Source organism: Sphaerodactylus townsendi, linkage group LG05 (assembly GCF_021028975.2).
Source record: "Sphaerodactylus townsendi isolate TG3544 linkage group LG05, MPM_Stown_v2.3, whole genome shotgun sequence".
NCBI classification, from domain to species: domain Eukaryota; kingdom Metazoa; phylum Chordata; class Lepidosauria; order Squamata; family Sphaerodactylidae; genus Sphaerodactylus; species Sphaerodactylus townsendi.
The window spans coordinates 128,552,895-128,570,729 of NC_059429.1; the positions used below are offsets into that span (position 1 = coordinate 128,552,895).

A 17,835-nucleotide genomic window follows, 5' to 3' on the forward strand; every position below is an offset into this window, starting at 1 on the left:
AATAAATTTAATTTCTTGAATATCTTTTTAAAAATTCGAGAGGGGCCCTTTTTGTGGGGGTAAATATGGTGGGCATGTAAACAAATGAACATCCTTAGAACTATAATTTCCTGACCCTGTTTTCCTCTGCTGTTCTGTCTTCTTGTTTCTTTTTCTCAGGGTTTAACAGGAGTGGATGGCCCACCTGGGCCACTTGGGCTACCAGGAGAAAGGGTAAGTACCAAGGCCATAAAATATTGCTGGAGGAGTTGGCAGGGTGGAGGCTGCGGGGGGGGGGGGGAGAAGGAACAAATCTGAGAACCATCCATGGTGAACCTTGTTCTCCACCTCTCAGGGCGATTCCGCACATGAGTAAAATAGGTTCGACCCAGTTCCCTGAGAAGGGTACTGACCTAGGTCGAAGCCATTGTTGTTCCCCACTGCAACCAGCTTGATCCCAGCTCGGAGGGCGGAATTATCCTGTGCCTCTCCACCACTCAGTTCCGATTGGCTACTGCTCTACGGCCATGTTCCATCTATCCCCACACACGTTATTAAAAAAAACTGCCACAGGAATGGAGGGACGAAGGTAGCGTTTTTTGATTGGCCAGCTGTACGCATGCCCGAAACACTCAGCTGTGATTGGATGAATGGGGGACTCCTGGCACACCAGAGATTCCGCACTTTACTGGAATCGAGCTGAGTTCGAGCGTGGTTCCCTGAAAAAGTAGTAGTTCCCAACTGGAGTCGGAAATTTGACCGTTACACGGGGCGAAGCTGGTACAAAACCAGCTGGTACAAAACCACATCGATCCCAGTTGTTGTGCGGAGCACTTAGGTTGAACGCAGCTCGAACTTAGCTCGATAACGCAAGTGCGGAATCAACCTCAGTAGGATCAGAATAGTAATCTGAAGCCTGTTAGGGCCCCAGTGAAGGGCTACCTGTGGGGATCTACAGCTGGTCTTTCTCGATCGTGGGAAGCCTTTTGGGCAAGATTCAAATTAGGGATGATATTTAAAAACATCAGATAGCCCATGAGCACCACAGAATATTTCTGGGGAAGTGTATATTATACAAAACGAGTCTGTACCAGATAGCTCGTAAAAAGTTCTACCATTATCTAACCTTGACCTTGTGCTGGCAGCAAGTTACAAGTTTTGATTGTCTACAAATCGTTGGATACAAAACTTGTAAAAGCTCACTTTGGACAAAATGTTGTCCCTGTGACTTTATCCAAAGTCTCCTGAAATGGCAGTTTCTAGCACAAACCAGAAGTTATGTTATCGTGTCATTGCATCACTCTAGGATTCTCCCCAAACTCTGATGAATCCTTAAGTATTGCACTGACCCAATTATGTCACATCCAGTAGGTGCTGGAAATGACATCCTACAGACATAACTCCAGTCAGGTAACTCTCTACCTCCTGCAGTGTCCCACGTGGTGCCAGTATTGGCCCAACAATGCTATGTGATACAGAACTAATTCTCACCAAAGTTGTCAGCCTGTGTTTAGACCACACCATTTTAGAGGGATGGAGCTCATTGTGCCCATGGACACAATGTTTAGGAACCCTAGGGACCCTGGAGAGTCAAGAATATGTAGTAAGATGGACAGCGTGGTATAGTGGTTAAGAGCAGGTGGATTCTAATCTGGAGAACCGGGTTCGATTCCCCACTCCTCCACCTGAGAGGCAGAGGCTTATCTGCTGAACCACGTGTGTTTCTGCCCTCCTACATTCCTGCTGGGTGACCTTGGGCTAGTCACAGTTCTCTCAGAACTCTCTCAGCCCCACCTACCTCTCCACAACTGTCTGTTGTGGGGAGAGGAAGGGAAAGGAACTTGCAAACCACCTTGAGTCTCCTTACAGGAGAGACAGGTGGGGTATAAATTCAAACTCCTCCTCCTCCTCCTCCTCCTCCACCACCACCACCACCACCACCACCACCTCTTCTTCTTGTTCTTGTTCTTGTTCTTGTTCTTGTTCTTGTTCTTCTTCTTCTTCTTCTTGTTCTTCTTCTTGTTCTTCTTGTTCTTGTTCTTGTTCTTCTTGTTCTTGTTCTTGTTCTTCTTGTTCTTGTTCTTGTTCTTCTTGTTCTTCTTCTTCTTCTTGTTCTTCTTCTTCTTCTTGTTCTTGTTCTTGTTCTTGTTCTTCTTCTTCTTCTTCTTCTTCTTCTTCTTCTTCTTCTTCTTCTTCTTCTTCTTCTTCTTTAATATGTGGCAGCAATGTCCGTATTGATAGTGCCAGCTTCTTAATATGTTGGCCTCTTAGTTTACTTGCCAGAAAGACTGACTGCCAACAGCCTGTTGTGAATTCAGTCAACATATCTTTTTTACCAGTCGATCTGGATTACAGCCTATACTTCAAGGAGCGGTTAATTATGCCTTTCGACTCCCCGAATCTGTCTGCCTGGTTAAGGCTTCTCTTCAAATTTAGTGTGAAACAAAAATATCGCTAATCTGGCTTGGTATGCAGAATACTGGGCTGCCTCCTCTTGATCTCCGGATAAACCGAAAATTGCTTGGATGTTTTCCAAAGCTGGCTCCGTGTCCTTTGAAACTTTTGATACCATTTCCTTGCTTTTTTCCCTCCAAGATCTAACAATGTGTCTGCAGAATTCTTTCAAAGGCTACCGACGTGGTGTGGTGGTTAAGAGCAGGTGGATTCTAATCTGGAAAATCGGGTTTGACTCCCCACTCCTCCATCTGAGTGGCGGAGGCTTATCTGGTAAGCCAGATGTGTTTCTGCACTCCGACATTTTTGCTGGGTGACCTTGGGCTAGTCACAGTTCTCTCCGAACTCCCTCAGCCCCACCTACCTCACAAGGTGTCTGTTGTGGGGAGAGGAAGGGAAAGGAGCTTGTAAACCACCTTGAGTCTCCTTACAGGAGAGGGGGGCGGGTATAAATCCAAACTCCTCCTCTTCTTCTTTTGTGCCAGTAGCTTTCAGAGAAAAGAACTGATGGGCTTGGTTTGTGAGCTTTACAGTCAGATTTTCGATTGCAATTAAGCTTTCCAAAGGAGGACTTACTTTTGAGAATCCGACGGAAAGAAAGATGTGGTCCTCCCCAATGTATAATCAGCTGCACAGATTGCTGGTAAAACTGAACAGCTTGTGAATGTGTATGCAGTTTTGAGCTTAGGAAAAGATGGGTGTGAATGTGGAAAGTGTAGCTGGTTGGCAGTCCTGCAGTCAATTAAAAAATCTAGCCATCTGCCTGTTGTTGTCAAAGCTGACATTTAAGAGAGGCCAATGAAATAGTGATCCCCGTTGCCCAATGTTCTTGGCACAGGTACCAGCTGGAAAAGATCAGCTATTCCAGGCCTTTGTGAATGATTAAATAGCAGCGATCGTCAGGATAGAACAGTGGGACTGGAGGTGTATTGCATGAGTTATGACTTCACTTAACAAGCGATTGTAATGTTGCTACTACTGATAATCCAAAATTACTACTGCTTTTGGAGAAAGAAATGTGTAGAGTTATAACTTCACTTGACAAGCAATTGTAATGTTGCTACTACTGATAATCCCAAATTCTGATTGCTGGTTTTAGTAAAATATCAGACAATAAAACATGGGTGTAGTGGTTAAGAGGAGCAGATTAATTGGGCTTGTTTCCCCACTTTTCCACATGAAGCCTGCTGGATGACCTTGGGCTAGCCAAAGTTCTCTCAGAACTCTCTAAACCTCACCTACCTCACAAGGTGCTTGCTGTGGGGAGAGAAAGGGAAGGAGTTTGTAAGCCGTTTTGAGTCTCTTTACAGGAGGCAGGGTATAAATCCAAACTCTTCTTTTTCTAATTCAGTTCCTGTCTACCCCACTTTTCTGCCCAGTGGGAACCAAAGTGGCTTACTTCTCCCAAACTTCTCACAACACACTCACAACACACACAAACTTCTCTCCTTCTCACAAGGTAGGTTAGGCAGGGCAAGAGTGACTGGCACAAGGTTATCCCAGCTGGCTTCTATGGCAGAGTGGAGATTTGAACCCAAACCTCCTTGATTCTCTCTGTGGCCCCTTCCACACATGCAAAATAATGCGTTTTCAAACCACTTTCACAACTGTTTGCAAGTGGATTTTGCCATTCCGCACAGCTTCAAAGAGCACTGAAAGCAGTTTGAAAGTGCGTTATTCTGCACGTGCGGAATGAGCCTGTGTGTGTTGTGTGCACATGTGCATACGTGTGTATCCATCTGTCTGTCAAATTCATCTCCCCCCCCCCAAAAAAAAAATGTTCAGGGGCAGCATGTGTGACTCTCCCTTCCTGCGCGGCAAGTTAGACTGAAAAAGAGTGACCACCCTAAAATCATATGGTAGGGTTTGAACCTAGCTCTCCCAGATCCTAGTCCGATTAACCAGTACACTTAGGCCCCTTCCGCACACACAAAATAATGCATTTTCAAACCACTTTCACAACTGTTTGCAAGTGAATTTTGCTATTCCACACAGCTTCAAAGAGCACTGAAAGCAGTTTTAAACTGCATTATTCTGCATGTGCGGAATGAGCCTGTGTTGGCTCTTACAGTGTGTGTGCATCAGAGGCATATCTAGGAAAAATGTAGCCTGGTGCAAAATCGGAGTTTTCTGCCCCCTCCCCCCCTTATGGGCGGCTGCCCTCCTCCACCATGACCAAACAACATTTTTTTGCACCAGGTCTTGAAGTCAGTGTATGCACCCGGGGGGGTGGGGGAGGAGGAAAGGTGTGGGGGGCGATTTTCCACCCTTCACATGACTAAATGGCTGCAGCCCAGAGACATTTTACCCCACATTATTATTATTTATTAAATTTGATATACTGCTCACCTCCAGAGGGCAGTACACCGTATGTCTCCCTGGGTATATCATATGTCTCCCTGAGCGGTACACCCTAGTGTGCATGCACGCATATGCCCAAAGCCGTGGCTTGCTGGTAGACCACCTGGTGGTAGACTACCTGGTGGTAGACTAGTTAGAGATTCATAGTGTTGTGCAAGAAACTGTCCTAAATTTCTGTACAGGCTCTGCCAGTTAGGGATGCTGTGGATTTTGCAGTGAGACTTTTTGGTAGCCGAATATACAGATCAGATCATGAACCAAACACAGATTTTTTTAGCTCATAGGAAAAACATATGAAATGCCCTGCAGGATTAGACTCGTGGTCCGTCCAGTTCAGCACCCTGCCTCACACAGCGATCGACCTGTTCCTCTGGAGGTCCAAAACCAGGCAAAGAGACCAAGGCCTTCCCCTGATATTGCCTTCTGGCACTATTATTCAGAGGTTTACTGCTGCTGAACATGGAGGTTTCCTTTAGCCATTGATAAATCTATCTTCCGTGAATCTGTGGTAGACTCTGTGTGATGTAGTGGTTAAGAGCAGGTGGATTCTAATCTGGAGAACTGAGTTTGATTCCCCACTCCTCCACCTGAGTGGCAGAGGCTTATCTGGTGAACCAGATGTGTTTCCGCACTCCGACATTCCTGCTGGGTGACCTTGGGCTAGTCACAGTTCTCTCGGAACTCTCTCAGCCATACCTATGAGAACTCGTAAACCACCTTGAGTCTCCTTACAGGAGAGACAGGTGGGGTATAAATCCAAACTCCTCCTCCTCCTCTTCCTCTTCTTCTTCTTCTTCCTCTTCTTCTTCTTCTTCTTCTTCTTCTTCTTCTTCTTCTTCTTCTTCTTCTTCTTCTTCTTCTTCTTCTTCTTCTTCTTCTTCTTCTTCTTCTTCTTCTCTGTCGAATCTCCTTTTCAAGCTATCTATCCTTCTGGCCATCACTACATCTCTCATAGCTCAGGCAGGACAATGCAAATAGTTGCCAAGCAGGGCTGTTCAGAAACCAACGCTTTGCTGATTAGGAGATCAGCTGGGAGTCGGACTTCTGATCTCCCACCTGGAAAAGTCCTCCATGTTAAGACACAACACTGTTTCCTGGGTATGGGGACCATAAGCCAACTACCAGTTATTTATGTGATCTGCTGAGAGTCGGTGTTTGATTTTGAGAGCCAGTGTGATGTGGTGGTTAAGAGCAGGTGAACTCTAATCTGGAGAACTGGGTTTGATTCCCCACCCCTCCACCTGAGCACTCCTCTAGTGAACTGGATTCATTTTCCTGCTGCTCCACATGAAGCGTGCTGGGTAGCCACAGTTTTCTCAGAGCTCTCTCAGCCTGGCATACCTCACGAGGCGTCTGTTGTGGAGGGGGAAAGGACTGGTGATTTTAAGCCACTTAGAGCCAACGTGCTGTAGTGGTGACAAGCAGGTGCACTTAAATCTGGAGAACCGGGTTTGATTCCCCACTCTGCCACCTGAACTGTGGAAGCTTATCTGGTGAACTAGATTAGCTTGTGCACTCCAACACATGCCAACTAGGTGACCTTGGGCTAGTCACAGGTCTACGGTGTTTGTTGTGGGGGGGGGGGGAAGGGAAAGGAGTTTGTAAGCCTCTTTGAGTCTCCTTACAGGTCAGAAAGGGGGATATAAATCCAACTCTTCTTCTTCTTCTTCTTCTTCTTCTTCTTCTTCTTCTTCTTCTTCTTCTTCTTCTTCTTCTTCTTCTACTGCTACTACTGCTGCTGCTGCTGCTGCTACTACTACTACTACTACTACTACTACTATTCCTTGATGGTTCCCAACCAAGTGAGCATCACTTGTATGAGAGTCATTTAAAGCCACAATTCCCTTTGCTTTTACAACTTGCGCAGAGTTACAATTGTCGATCATAGCCGAGTGTGACAAAGAGGCAGAAGCCAACAATGGACTTTGCGTATGTTAAAGAATAAATGGGCACAAAGTTTCCCATCCATTCAAAAGAGCAATGTTTGGGGGAAAGGTGGAGATGGTATCTCTTGGACGGGGGAGGAATTTTTTTTCTGACATCCCCTCTCCTCTCTTTGAGAGAACAACTTTGTGAAAGTCAGCCCCCCCCCCCAAAAAAACCCCAATGGAACTTCCCAGAAACTCAGTGTTAATCATTCTGCTTCAATTCTTCAGGGGGCCATAGGACCTTCCGGACCAGCTGGACCAGCTGTAAGTGAATATCCTACTTTATATATTTTGCATAATGCGATAGAACATAACTGTACAAATGTTTGTTTGTTGCTAGTTAACAAGAAGGAATAGATACGGGGAATGTTCTTCCTATTGCACAGGTGTCAAACTTGCAGCCCTCCAGATGTTATGGACTACAGTTCCCATCATCCCCTGCCAGCATGATGCTGGCAGGGGATGACGGGAACTGTAGTCCATAACATCTGGAGGGCCGCAAGTTTGACACCTGTGTCCTATTGGCTTAAGAGGGGCTCTGATGTGGTGCTCTGTGCCACATCTGGTCACCGTGGAGGGCCGTGGCATTCACCTGCCCACAGATTTGCCCCTTCACCAGAGTCAGTGCCCTGAGGATGGCAAATCTGCTGGTGCAACCCCACACCACCTCCATAGGAAGATTTGCTCCCCACCCTTTTCATTGGGCCATAAGGGATGTATTTACTGAAAAGTAAACATCTTTAGCACTGAGATCACAGAAAGTGACCATTTCCTCAAGCACTTTTTCCAATTGAACATTTCAATAAAAGGAAGGGGAAAGTAATGGGTTTTTCACAAGGTGACCTTATTTTTTTAAGGGAGGGTGCCCTTCTTAAATGTTGTTTTGATCTATTTTACAGGGCAGAGGGCTTCCAGGACCCCCGGTAAGTAAGACCAGCTCTCTTTAGAAAAGATATGCAATAATAATATTGTTTCTTAAGGAGCATACCATTTTTACATAGTATTTCTACAATCTCTAAGTAAAGTTTCTCTATCCAGACTCACAAAACCTTTCTTCTTCGTTTAGAAAGATATAAACACTAACCATTCTCGTGACAAGAGAAATTTATGCTGACTATTCTGTCCTTTCGTATTCAACATTTGCTGACCCCTTGGTTTGTTGAGTTTTTTGATCCTGTGTTTAACGCCAGTTCAATCTTGTGGGGAGTTACTCTAGTCCAGTGGTTCTCAACCTTCCTAATGCCGCGACCCTTTAATACAGTTCCTCATGTTGTGGTGACCCCCAACCCTAACATTTATCCATTTTACAGATGGAGAACACTAATGCAGAGAGTCTTAGGTGACCCCCGTGAAAGGATCGTTCGACCCCCAAAAGGGTCGCAACCCCCAGTTTGAGAACCTCTGCTCTAGTCTTAGGCCCCTTTCACACATGCAGAATAATGCACTTTCAATCCTCTTTCACAATTGTTTGCCCTAACAAAGACGCCTTAATGTGCTACAGCATGACCCCAAAGGTATCGGGTGAGAAGTATGCTGCTTTCCAGATCCCAAAACTGATCAAACCTTTTGTGATGGTCCATGAGGGAACCAACAACACAACACAGCCACAAACGTCGTTGAAAGCATTAAGGCTGACTTAGAAGCTCTCAAGAGGAAGCTGAAGAGAATGGGGACACGGGTGGTGTTATCCTTGAGCGCTTTCCCACTTACCAGTAGCCGCGCGCTACCGTAGCCAAGTAGCGCGGGGTCCCCCGGCACTCCCCACTACAGGGGTGGCGACAACGCAGCCACCCCGACGCTGCCGCTGTCGCGCCCCCGCTCAGCACGTGTCATTCCTGCCGCTCTTCCAAACGGCGCCTTTTGATGACCCCGCGCAGACCGTGGGGTCGTGGGGAAGCCCGGGCGCACGCCAGAAATGATGCGCGCTGAGAGCAGTGCGCGGCATAGAGGGGTCGTGGCAAGTGGGGAAACGCCCCTTGATTCTTCCTGTCAGAGGAGAAACAATGTGATGGGAACAGAAGACCCTCTTGCTTTCCACCCAGTTATACCAGCCAGTTGTGAGGATTTGAAGGGGAAACTAGCCTAGTCTGAAACCTAACTTCCTAGTTGGTGGGAATTAAATGTTCCGTTTTTGTTTGTTAAAGGTTCCTGGTGGCTGTTTTATGACTGATGCTTCATTGTCTCTTTTACAGGGACCTTCAGGGCCCAGTGGATTCCCAGGTGCAAATGGGTTTCAAGGACCCCCGGTGAGTGTCTCTTTCTGTTGTAAGGCTCCTTTCGCACCTGCAGAATAATGCACTTTCAAACTGCTTTCAATGCTCTTTGAAGCTGTGCGGAATAGCCAAATCCACTTGCAAACAGTTTTGAAATTGGTTTGAAAACGCATTATTCTGCGCGTGCAGAAGGGGCCTAAGTTTCCTGTCTGCCTCCCGCCACATGCCTAAAAAGGTCACATCTCTGGTCTTGCTCTTCTGCTTTATGTGGAGGAGCAGAAGTGATGCCTACCTAATGGTATTTTGGAACCCTGTTGGAGCTTCTTCCATCCAGGCTGCTGTCTTTTCTTTTAGAGTGTCTTAATAACGCAGAATTCAGAAAACCACTAAAGACCCAGGGAGAGCACATGCTAGTCTATGGGTATCTATGCCAGTGTGACAGGTTTTCTTCAGAGCACCATTAGAGGAAAACAGGAAATAGATATGAAGCTACGTCCACACCCAGAATAGCACTTTGAATGGATGCAGGCTGAATGTAACCACGCAGCAATTCTACATCAGGGAAGCCAAATATGTTGGGCTTTTGCAAGTGTCTGTCACAACGCAGTCATAAAAGGACAAACTTTTTGTATGTAAACAAGTTGCTGAAGTCACTGTTTATGACCTGATCTATTGGCCCCTTCCGCACATGCAAAATAATGCACATTCAATCCACTCTCACAATTGTTTGAAAGTGGACTTTGCTCTTCCGCACAGTATCATCCAGCTTCAAAGTGCCTTGAAAGTGGATTGAAAGGGCATTATTCTGCATGCGCGGAAGGGGCCATTGATTAGTATTGGTCAGTCGGACAGCCGCTGCTCACATGTTAGTGAGCACAAACATCAGAAGTCATAAAGTTAACTTGGTTTCTTTGTTTGAAAAGAGAAGGAACATAGGCTCATTCCGCACATGCAGAATAATGCACTTTCAAACTGCTTCCAGTGCTCTTTGAAGCTGTGCGGAATAGCAAAATCCACTAGCAAACAGTTGTGAAAGTGGTTTGAAAATGCATTATTTTGCATGTGTGGAAGAGGCCAAAGACATGTGAGGGAAGTGAAGCCATGTGCTGAGACACTAGGACAGCACATAGTAAGCAAGATGCAACCAAATGTATAGTAATGTAGATGTGTAACAGGAAAGAAAGGATTTCTTATTTTATCTCCATGCAACCCTCCCTTATAGCTAGTAAACATATTTTTAAAAAGCAACTGAGAATCTGTCTCTTCTATTCTACTCTGCTAAGGATATGATTGGATATGGTAGCCTTGCTAGAATCAGCTCCCCACATTTATATATACTACAATATGTTGATCGTATACAGGGCAATATTCACGCGATCTCCATAAAGCATAAAAGAGCAGACCTCCTTCACACTACCTGAAGCAGAAACAACTGGAAATGTGTCCCGAGTCTGAGGAGTGGAATAATCACAGTCTTTGCCTTCAACTAATTATTGTTATTTTAAAAAGTCCCTCCCCTTCAACTTCAAGTCAGATTTTGTGCTGGATCAAACCCTAAGGCCCCTTCCGCACCTGCAGAATAATGCACTTTCAATCCACTTTCAGTGCACTTTGCAGCTGGATTTTACTGTGCGGAATAGCAAAATCCACTCGCAAACAATTGTGAAAGTGGATTAAAAATGCACTATTCTGCATGCGCGGAAGGGGCCTAAACAAATCTTGAAATAAAACTGGGTTCCAAATGGTGGTATGCTGAGGGGCTCTTCAGATAACACCTAAATGTTCTGGGACTTCTGTCCAGAGGTGGGATCCAGCAGGTTCTCACAGGTTCCAGAGAGTAGGTTACTCATTATTTGTGTGTGCCGAGAGGGGGTTACTAATTGGTGATTTTGCCATGTGATTTTTGCCTTAGTTACGCCCCTCCTCTCAGCAGTAGCGCGCAGAACTTGAAGCAGTCTAGCAGGAGGTGCACCGTGCGTGCATGGCAGCCTGCGCCTGCATGCATTCGTTTCCCGCCCAAGGACCGGTGCAGCGGCTGCATCCTTGCCACAGCCCCGCCCAGGAATGCCCCGTCCCCGGAATTCCCGGCCACGCCCCCATCGTGCCCCGCCCAGCCCCATTGGCGCTACGCCACAGTTTGAATCCCACCACCATGGGAACCTGTTACTAAAATTTTTGGATCCCACCGCTGCTTTTGTCATATATATTTTGATATGTTGAACTGTTATTCAGGTTTCTCTTGGATTATCTACCTAAAGACCTCTTCCTGGCTTGTGTGGAAGAGGCTCATTATATAATTACAAAATGATTGCATTGGAATTTGCATCCTTTTCTTGTTCTGTTTAGGGACCGTCTGGACTTCCAGGGTTTGCCGGACCACCTGGCCCTCCTGGACCACCGGTAAGTTCAGATTCTTAGACCATGCTAGTGGACTCAGAAAAGCTGCTGGATGTATTTACTCAGAGCCCAACTTCCATGCCCCATTAGAACTACACACTTCCTTAGTGTAAAAAGCTCACACTTAGTGTAAACATGTTCTTTTCAGTGCATCAGCAGCTGATGAACAATCCTAACGTGCTTCAGTGCCCCTTGGTGATGTTCATTTAATTCTAATGCACTGGGAATGAAGACACAGGCTTGACTAGTGACTCAAAAGCAGCTGAAGAGCACATCCTTTGAAAACGTTAGGACAGGCAGCCCAATACGGGAGGGGGGGGGGTAGATAGACAGCGGCCGGGCACAGTGCAGCTGCACTGCCTCCACAGAGAGTTGCGGCGGTGCAGCAAGCAGGAAAAGAGAGAAACATCCTCAGCTGCCCTGAAACTCCCCAAGGCAGCCCAAAAGGCAGTGGCGGAGCGGCAAGGGGACAGGGGGGTGCGTTGTGCACCAGGCGCATGGAAAATTGCCCCGGCCCCTCCCCTTTTCCTTGTGCCCCCCCCCACGGCTCCCCCCGTGGCATGCCCCCCCTCTTCCCATACTTTAGTTCCTTTTCTTTTTCTAGTACTTTTTCAGGCTGGAAAAAAGTGGCCTATTTACAGTTCAGGCTCCAAAACAGCCTGAGGAACTACAGTTCCCAGGGGACCTTGGGGCTCACAAGGTCTCCTGAGAAGTATAGTTCCTCAGGCAGTTTTTAGCCTGAACTGTAAATAGGCCACTTTTTTCAGCCTGAAAAAGTACTAGAAAAAGAAAAGGAACTAAAGTAAGTATGGGAAGAGGGGCGGGGGGGTGTGTGCCACGGAGGGGCCGCCACCAGGGCCCATGGGGGGCGGAAAAAACACACTGCACACCAGGTTCAGTTTGGCCCAGCTACGCCTCTGCCAAAAGGCTATTCCACACTTTTGACTGGCATTCCCTGAAAGCACTCAGGAAGCCGACTAAAGTTGGATCTGCCCCCGGGAACACCCCCATTAGTGTCAATGTGGGCTCGTGCACTGTGCCACTGCAGCATTCACACCCGGGGGACGCTTAGCCATGTAGCTCCCTAGCGCTGGTGTGACTGCCCCCGTCACCAGCGTAGATGTTACTTACACTGTGTGGAGTGCTGTCCATGCTGGCGATGGAATTATGGCATTTCCACAGCCCTTTCATGCCCCCTCCTCTGGATTGCACTGTCTACTTCCTGGATAGAGTGCGGCTTGGCTCACTTGTTTGTGCCATCTGCATATATTCCCTTCCTTCTAGCACACTGTTGTCTGGACTGTTGTGCTGATCTGCAGAGAAGGTGGGCTGGTGGATACTCCTGCCTCACAATAGAGGGCGAAATTAGATGATCTTCTGCTCACTTACAGTTCTTAATTCTTCAGAGGCTAAAGCATAGAGGAATGGCTGTGGCAGGTAGAAAGTCCCAGATTCAATGCCCAGCATTTCCAGTTAAAAGGAACAGGCAGTAGGTGATGGGAAAGACCATGAAGACCGACTTCCAGTCAGAGTAGGGCAATACCAACTTTGATGGACAGATGGTCTGATTCAATACAGGGCAGCTTCATATCTTCGAAGGGGTGTTCAGACTCAGTCAAAAGATGCTCTTTTCTCTGAGCGCAATAAAAACGCCATCGTGAACAATGCTATCCGCATGCTACTGCTACAACAGCCTCTGCCTGTGAAATACGTAAGCGTTTCATCTTGTTGTTCATCAGTCTGATGATAGTTGGATGTTTCTGTAAGCTGCTCGGGGTCCCCAGTTGGGAGCAAAGTGAGATATAAGTAAATAAAAATCCCAAATTCTCCTGGTTGCAGGGTGTGCCTGGAGTTCTTCCCGATGGCAACGGAGACCTTCAGGTAACGATTTTTTGCATACTCTGTTTTTGAGCTGTTGCACACTGACATATTGCCCAGGAAGTTCCAAAAGTCTGTGGTCCGCAGCCCCCATGCTGAATACACATCAAGGTAATCTCTGCCTAAGTGGGTATCCAAAATAAGGTCGCATCAGCCCATCCTGCCTGTCACCGATGGGTTTTTTGGGATGGAGGTGGGCTGTGATTTGGGATTCAAAATGCGGGGGGATCTTAGCCAACTACTTATTTGGTGCTGAAATGAAGCGGGAATGACAGCGGACTGCAAAGAAGAGCATTGGGCACAATTTGCAGAGCACTGACTCTGAAGACCTATGATTGGATGTAGAGAATATTTGAATGCATCTTACTTCCGCCAAACAAAAGAAAAAAATCTCATGCGCATTCAATTCTATTGCACAGGGGAGTAGTGTTGCCAAGCTCCAGGTAGGGTCTGGAGATTCCTGGAATTACAGCGGATCGCCAGACTATAGAGCTCAGTTCCTCTGGAGAAAACAGTTGTCTGGAGTATATCGCACAATCCTAGGGTTGCCATCTCTGGCTTGGGAAATACCTGGAGATTTTGGGGGTGGAGCCTGAAGAGGGTGGGGCTTAAGGAGGGAAGGAACTTCTAGCACAGGTGTCAAACTCGCGGCCCTCCAGATGTTATGGACTACAGTTCCCATCATCCCCTGCCAGAACCATTTCGCTGGCCTCCAGGGGATGTTATGGGACTTCTGCAGTTGCATCATCCCTGCTTTTATTATGCTGAAGGAGGGCCGTGAGTTTGACACCTATGTAGAACGTGAAGTTGACTGCATACTCGAATAATCTCAAAGAATCCACTTTTCAGAGCAGCCATTTTCTCTAGGTGGACTGATCTCCATTACTGAGAGATCAATTGTAATCCCAGAAGATCTCCAGCCACTTCCTGGACATTATAGCAATCAGTGAGAAGGTACACCAATACTAATACCACTCTGCATCAGCAACTGGAGCAGCAGTGGCGTAGGAGGTTAAGAGTTTGTGTATCTAATCTGGAGGAACCGGGTTTGATTCCCAGCTCTGCCGCCTGAGCTGTGGAGGTTTATCTGGGGAATTCAGATTAGCCTGTGCACTCCCACACACGCCAGCTGCGTGACCTTGGGCTAGTCACAGCTTCTCGGAGCTCTCTCAGCCTCACCTACCTCACAGGGTGTTTGTTGTGAGGGGGGAAGGGCAAGGAGATTGTAAGCCCCTTTGAGTCTCCTGCAGGAGAGAAAGGGGGGATATAAATCCAAACTCTTCTTCTTCTTCTTCTTCTATAACAGTGGTGGCGAACCTATGGCACGGGTGCCAGAGGTGGCACTCAGAGCCCTCTCTGTGGGCACTCGCGCACAGAGTTCATCATGTGGGAGGGGGGTGAAAAATCACCCCCCACAAACACACACACATATCTAGGCTGGCCTGGGCATGATCCTTTACCTGGGAGTAAGCTTGGTTGCTGGTAAGGATCGTGATTCACCCATTTGAAGCGTTGCACAGTTTCTTCACTAAGTTTACTCCTGAGTAACGCGTGCCTCGGAACCAACCGTTTTTTCTACACTAAAACCTCAGCATTCAGGTTAAATTGCCGTGTTGGCACTTTGTGATAAATAAGTGGGGTTTGGGTTGCAATTTGGGCACTCGGTCTCGAAAAGGTTCGCCATCACTGGCCTATAAGCTCCTTTCCCTTCCTCTCCCCACAACAGACACCTAATGAGTTGGTGGGGCTGAGAGAGTCCTGAGAGAACTGTGACTATTTCAAGGTCATCCAGGAGGAATGTAGGAGTCTGGAAACACATCTGGCTCACCAGATACACCTCTGCCACTCAGGTGGAGGAGTGGGGAGTTAAAACCCGGTTTTCCAGATTAGAATCCACCTGCTCTTAACCGCTACGCCACGCTGGCTCTTGTGAAGATGCTTTCGTGAGAGTTTTCTCTCCCATCTCCCATCTCCCTCTCCCCGTATATTCCCGTATGGATCTTATCCAGCATTCTGCCAAATGCTTGGATCCGTTTCCAAAATCCAGGTGTTCGCTTCAAACCAGAAAACATGAAATATCCTTTATGATGGCCGGCTTTGGATCTGCACATCTTGTGTTGGCATCTCTATAAAGAAGGATGCCGATTGACGGTCTCTCTCACTCCTTTGAAAGTCGTCTCTTTCAAGCGGGCTTTTGAACTCAGGGAAAGGTTGGATTTATTTTGCTGTTTGCTTCCGGGGGGACAGTTCCTCTCCTCGGGAGTGAGGGAGGGGAAGGGGAAAATGGTTGTTGGTTCTTTTCCCTTTGGAGCAAAAAGAAAAAAAAGTCTGGATTCTTTGCTCTGAAACAAACATGACATTAATGACGCCGGCGCACAACATTTCAAGATTTCACATCTGTTGTTATGACAGCTTCTTTAGATTCCTAATTGGAGACCTCGAGGAGAAGCTGATAATTTCCTGGTGCCGCCTTTACTAAAAAAATCTGATCGAGGCTGGGTGGGAAATGACAGCATTTTCTTTTTTGCTAGCGAAAGAATGCCCTGTCGAAGTTAATAGAAAATTACACCTCTGGCGTGAAATTACAGGCTTTGGAGAGGAAGACACCAGGGAAATGCCTCGTTTTTACTCGGGCAGATTTATTCAACAGCTGCCATAAAACCGCTCCCCAAAATATATGGAATATCAGATCTGGCCTCAGAGAAAGATACGGAAGGCTTAAAACCCAGAGGTATACCGGGGGTAAACGGCGCCCGGAGACAAATTGTCTCCAGGATGCCCCCAGGCTCTGCCCCCCACCCCAGCTCCACCCCTGATGCCCCAGGCTCCACCCCCACTGCCCTGAACCCCGCCCATGTCACCATGGACATGGGCAAGGTCTAGGGTGCCCACCTCCTCCTCCAGACTCCCTCTGCCGGCTGGGCTCCCAGGGTGTCCAGGGTGGGGTTGAGGGCAATGTAGGAGGCAGCAGTAAGTCCTGCTGCCTCGTTTTTGGGTGCCTCGACTGGCAGGGAAGGGGTCGAAGTGCACGAAAATGATGAGGCAGCACAACTTCCTGGTCACGTGGGGGGCTGATTCTGCGTCTCCCAGGTGACCAGAAGAGTGGCACCCGGGGACAAGGGGTACCCCTTGTCCCTAGGTAGATACGCCACTGTGAAAACCATATCTGTGCTCAACAAGAGCCTCTGTTTTTTAGCTGTATATTAAAAATTGCCTAAGATAGGATTGCCAACTCGAGGTTGAGAAGTTTCTGAAGACGGGGGGTGGAGCTTGCGGAAGGCGGAGCTTGGGGAGGGGCGGGACCTCAGCAGGGCATACAGCCACAGAATCTGCAGCAGTGGCGTAGGAGGTTAAGAGCTCGTGTATCTAATTTGGACGAACCGGGTTTGATTCCCTGCTCTGCCGCCTGAGCTGTGGAGGCTTATCTGGGGAATTCAGATTAGCCTGTACACTCCCACATACGCCAGCTGGGTGACCTTGGGCTAGTCACAGCTTCTCGGAGCTCTCTCAGCCCCACCCACCTCACAGGGTGTTTGTTGTGAGGGGGGAAGGGCAAGGAGATTGGGAGCCCCTTTGAGTCTCCTGCAGGAGAGAAAGGGGGGATATAAATCCAAACCCTTCTTCTTCAAAGCAGCCATTTTCTCCAAGGGAATTGATCTCTGCTGTTTGAGGATCTGCCTAATTCCAGAAGATCTCCAGAAGTTCGGCATCCTTGCCTGAGGAAGAGTTTGATCTGGACAAGCCACCAATGTAGAAGAAGAAGAGTTTGGATTTATACCCCACCTTTCTCTCCTGTAAGGAGACTCAAAGGCGCTTACAAACTCCTTTCCCTTCCTCTCCCCACAACCGACACCTTGTAAGGTAGGTGGGGCTGAGAGAGTCCTGAGAGAACTGCGATCGGCCCGAGGTCACCCAGCAGGAACGTAGGAGCGGGGAAACAAATCTGGCTCACCAGAGAAGAGTCCGCTGCTCACATGGAGGAGTAGGGAATTGAACCTGGTTCTCCAGTTTAGAGTACACCACGCTGACTCCCCCATTGCATGGGTTAAAAAAACTCATGATGAGAATCACAATGTCTGTCATATATTTGGATGCACTGAGGAATTGCATGGTTTCCTTTGTTCCACCGAGATACATACTTAGAACACAAACGGCATGCTTTGCATATTTCTCAGTAGATATAGGGCAGGGGTCTTCAAACTATGGCCCTCCAGATGTCCGTGGACTACAATTCCCATCAGCCCCTGCCAGCATGGCCAAGTGGCAAGGCTGATGGGAATTGTAGTTCATGAACATCGGGGGGGGGCATAGTTTGAAGACCCTTGATATAGAGAGTCAGCGTGGTGTAACAGTTAAGGTGTTGGACTCTCTCAGCCCCACCTACCTCACAAGGTGTCTGCCGCAGGAGGGGAAGGGAAGAAGTTTTCAAGCCACATTGAGACTCCTTAGCGTTGAGGAAAGTGAAGGATGAATCCAACTCTTCTTCTTCTCTTCTGGATCAGACCAGTGGTCCATCTAGTTTAGCATCCCAAAGATTCAACAACAGGGCTTACAGGCTGAAGTCTTCCCTGATGTTGTCACCTGGCAGAGGTTTACTGCCATTGCCTTCCTGTGCACAGAAATCC

The 17,835-nt window shown here is 47.6% G+C and overlaps 1 protein-coding gene across 1 annotated transcript in view; it reads left to right on the forward strand.

Annotated features, from left to right (window-relative positions):
* Positions 1-17,835, forward strand: part of COL9A3 (collagen type IX alpha 3 chain) — a 60,392-nt gene that overhangs the window by 15,204 nt on the left and 27,353 nt on the right. The window contains exons 5-10 of the mRNA XM_048497916.1: positions 160-213; positions 6,951-6,986; positions 7,622-7,645; positions 8,915-8,968; positions 11,282-11,335; positions 13,172-13,213. Coding sequence (XP_048353873.1) covers positions 160-213; positions 6,951-6,986; positions 7,622-7,645; positions 8,915-8,968; positions 11,282-11,335; positions 13,172-13,213 — 264 coding nt within the window. The remainder of the gene's footprint in view (positions 1-159; positions 214-6,950; positions 6,987-7,621; positions 7,646-8,914; positions 8,969-11,281; positions 11,336-13,171; positions 13,214-17,835) is intronic.